This window comes from Oryx dammah, unplaced genomic scaffold (assembly GCF_014754425.2).
Source record: "Oryx dammah isolate SB20612 unplaced genomic scaffold, SCBI_Odam_1.1 HiC_scaffold_8, whole genome shotgun sequence".
NCBI classification, from domain to species: domain Eukaryota; kingdom Metazoa; phylum Chordata; class Mammalia; order Artiodactyla; family Bovidae; genus Oryx; species Oryx dammah.
Genome location: NW_024070192.1, coordinates 38,110,450 through 38,113,875, shown reverse-complemented (window position 1 = coordinate 38,113,875; position 3,426 = coordinate 38,110,450). Strand labels below are relative to the sequence as shown.

At 48.0% G+C, this 3,426-nt stretch overlaps 1 protein-coding gene across 1 annotated transcript; it reads left to right on the top strand.

Moving 5' to 3' along the window:
- The first annotated feature begins 599 nt into the window (after positions 1–599).
- On the top strand, positions 600–1,607 carry LOC120866654 (olfactory receptor 1D2-like). Its single transcript, XM_040244448.1, is given in 2 exon segments — positions 600–952; positions 955–1,607. Coding segments are annotated over 2 exon segments (960 nt in total). The 5' UTR covers positions 600–645.
- The last annotated feature ends 1,819 nt before the right edge of the window (positions 1,608–3,426 follow it).

Here is a 3,426-nt window from a genome sequence, read left to right as displayed (position 1 = left end):
GACTCAGGATGGGGAACACATGTACATCCATGGCTGATTTATGTCAATGTATGGCAAAACCGCTACAATATTGTAATTAGCCTCCAATTAAAGTAAATAAATTAATTTTTAAAAAAGTATGGCAGTGAATAAGTCAGTCCTAAAGGAAATAAGTCTTGAATATTCACTGGAAGGACTGATGCTGAAGCTGAAGCTCCAATACGTTGGCCACTTGATGCGAAGAACTGACTCACTGGAAAAGACCCTGATGCTGGGAAAGATTGAAGGTGGGAGGAGAAGGGGACCACAGAGGACGAGATGGTTAGATGGCATCACCGACTTGATGGACATGAGTTTGAGTAAGCTCTGGGAGTTGGTGATGGACAGAGAAGAAGCCTGGTGTGCTGCAGTCCATGGGGTCACAAAGAGTCAGACACGACTGAGTGACTGAACTGAACTGAACTGAGAAGAAGTTGCTGAAATGACTAGAAGTTGCACACTGTCCATGTTATATGTTTATGCCTGTTATTACTTTGTTGATAATCTGTATTAAAATATTATAAAATTTAATCCAAGGTATTTTAATGCCAAGAGAATAGTTGATTTTGTGTATGTGAATGTCCTTGTTTAATAGAAGTAACAGTAAACAAATGTTTGTTGGTGCTGATGTTGCAGACAGTCAGAGAAATGCATGGAGGCAACCAGAGTGGAGTCTCAGAGTTCTTCCTCCTGGGGATCTCAGAGAATCCTGAGCAGCAGCGGGTCCTGTTCTGGATGTTCTTGTTTATGTACCTGGTCACAGTGGTGGGAAATGTGCTCATCATCTTGGCCATTGGCTCTGACTCCCGGCTGCGCATTCCCATGTACTTCTTCCTGGCCAGCTTCTCCTTCACCAACCTCTTCTTCATCACCAACACAATCCTCAAGATGCTGGTAAACCTTCAGTCTCAGAACAAAGCCATCTCATACGGAGGGTGGTGACTCAGCTCTGTTTCCTCGTCTCCATGGTGACTCTGGACAACCTCATCCTGGCCACGATGGCATATGACCGCTGTGTGGCCATCTGCTGCCCCCTCCGTTACATCACGGCCATGAGCCCTTGGCTCTGCATTTCACTCCTCGCCCTGTGTTGGGCACTCTCTGTCCTCTGTGGCCTCATCCACACCCTCCTCATGACCAAGGTGACCTTCTGTGGGTCCTGGAAGATCCGCTACATCTTCTGTGAGATGTACGTCCTACTGAAGTTTGCCTGTTCTAACATTCACATCAGTCACACAGTGTTGATTGTCACAGGCTGCCTCATCTTCTTCACCTGTTTAGGGTTCATGATCACGTCCTATGTCCAGATTGTCAGAGCCATCCTCCAGATACCTTCAGTGTCTGGGAAACACAAAGTTTTCTCCACCCATGCCTCCCACTTGGCTGTGGTCTCCCTCTTCTATGGGACACTTGGTATGGTATATCTGCAGCCCTTCAAAACCTACTCCATGAAGGACTCAGTAGCCCCAGTGATGTATGCTGTGGTGACCCCCATGATGAACACTTTCATCTACAGCCTGAGGAACAAGGCCATGCATGGGGCATTAGGAAGACTCCTCTTAGGGAAAGCCTTCCAGAAGTTGGCATGAGGTAGTCTAGACATTGAAGTGGAGTTTGCTTCAATTCGTGTATGAGGCGTTATCCTATGGAGGATACAGGAGTGATGAGGACACACTCGTTGTTTAGTCACTAAGTCATGTCTGACCCTTTTACGACGCCATGGACTGTAGGCCGCCAGGCTCCTCTCTGCATGGGATTTGCCAGGCAAGAATACTGGAGCAGGTTGCCATTTCCTTCTCCAGGGAATCTTCCCTACCCAGGGACTGACCCTGAGTCTCCTGCACTGGCAGGTGGATTCTTTATCACTGAGCCATGTGGAAGCCCCATGAGAGCATAGATCCAGCTCAAAATGAGCTCATACCTCTGTGATGAGGAAAAGACACCTATGTGTAACCAGTGTCCCCAGAGGCCTCATCAACCTGGGCAATAAATAAGGTCATTCTAATGGTAACACTAAAATTTTGCAGGATCAAAGTCTTCAACTTATCTGACCATAGGAACACAGCGCCACCATCCCAGTCTTTCATAATATACCCAGTTGTGGCCTGGAGAGGGTGCTCTCTAGCACACTCTTGGTCTTGAGCTCTGACATGCTCTAGGGGACCTGCTGCCTGTGAGCCATTTGGAGACAGCTGCATTACCCCCACTGCAGGTGCCCTGGATGAGGCTACCCATTCCCTAGGCCCTGCGTTTCACTCCTCATCTTGTGTTGGGCTCTCTCTGTCCTCTATGCCCTCATCCACATCAGTGTTGCTCTCTCAGCCCTCAAAGCAATAGTGACTGTGGCTTTCTCCTATTTTCCTTTTCCCTGTGGAGAGACCTCATCCCTGAACAGCCCACCCTATTGTATGCTGTGTCTGCTCCTCACTCCATGGTCCCACCTCTCCTTGCAACCACTCTACCCTGCACTCAAAGCAAAATGTTCGAGCGTGATCAGCACATGCTCATGGACAGGATTGGTGGTGGAAGCAGAAGCAGGGGAGGTAATTGTGAGACCCTATCTCTACTTAGGTCCCACCAGCCTCATGTCAAGTGCAATGGATAGAAAAGGAGAAGTTACTGATGAGAAGTTGAGTTCCTGGGCTCTGGCAGTGTGAAAGAGGCAGCAGTCCTTTACAGATGAATCAGCAGAGCCAGCACTGACCTAGACTTTAAGAGACAAGGAGAGTTGAATTGACCTGAGGTTCAGTTCGTTCCACTGATAATGACTGAATGCCTATTAGTGGCTTAGACTGTTTTACAAACATGAATCAGGACCTCATAAAGGACCAAGGAGGGAGGCTACCTTATTTCTGTCTGAAGGCAGTGGTTATGCTCTGAGCATGTGGGTTGGGGAGAAGGAGGAAGACTCGCCTGGCTTGTTAGTGATGAGGAATTCAGGGAGGGCTTCCTTGAGATGGTAAAAGCTGAGCTAAGAATTAAGGCATGCCGATGAGTTGAAAAGTGAGTAGAGTAAGGCAAGGTAAGATCACTGGGTGAATGGTATGGGGGAGTATTTGTATTTGCAGCAGATAGCTAAGCTCTCACACCCTGTAACTGTAGCAGAGCCAGTCTGGAGAAAGAAAGACTCCTCCTCTTTCCTGGCAAGGATTCACCCAATGAAAAGCCATAGATCCTTTGTTGACCACAGCCCTCTTAACTTCCCTTTCCCTCTGTGAAAGTTGCGAGGTCTTTTCTCTAGTTTACAGCAAGTGAGAGCTACTCTTTGTTTCAGTGCCTGGGCTTCTCATTGTGGTGGCTTCACTTGTGGGCACAGGCTCTAGGGCATGTGGACTTCAGTAGTTGGGGCACATGGGCTCAGTAGTGGCAGTTCCTGGGCTTAGTTGCTCCACGGCATATAGGATCTTC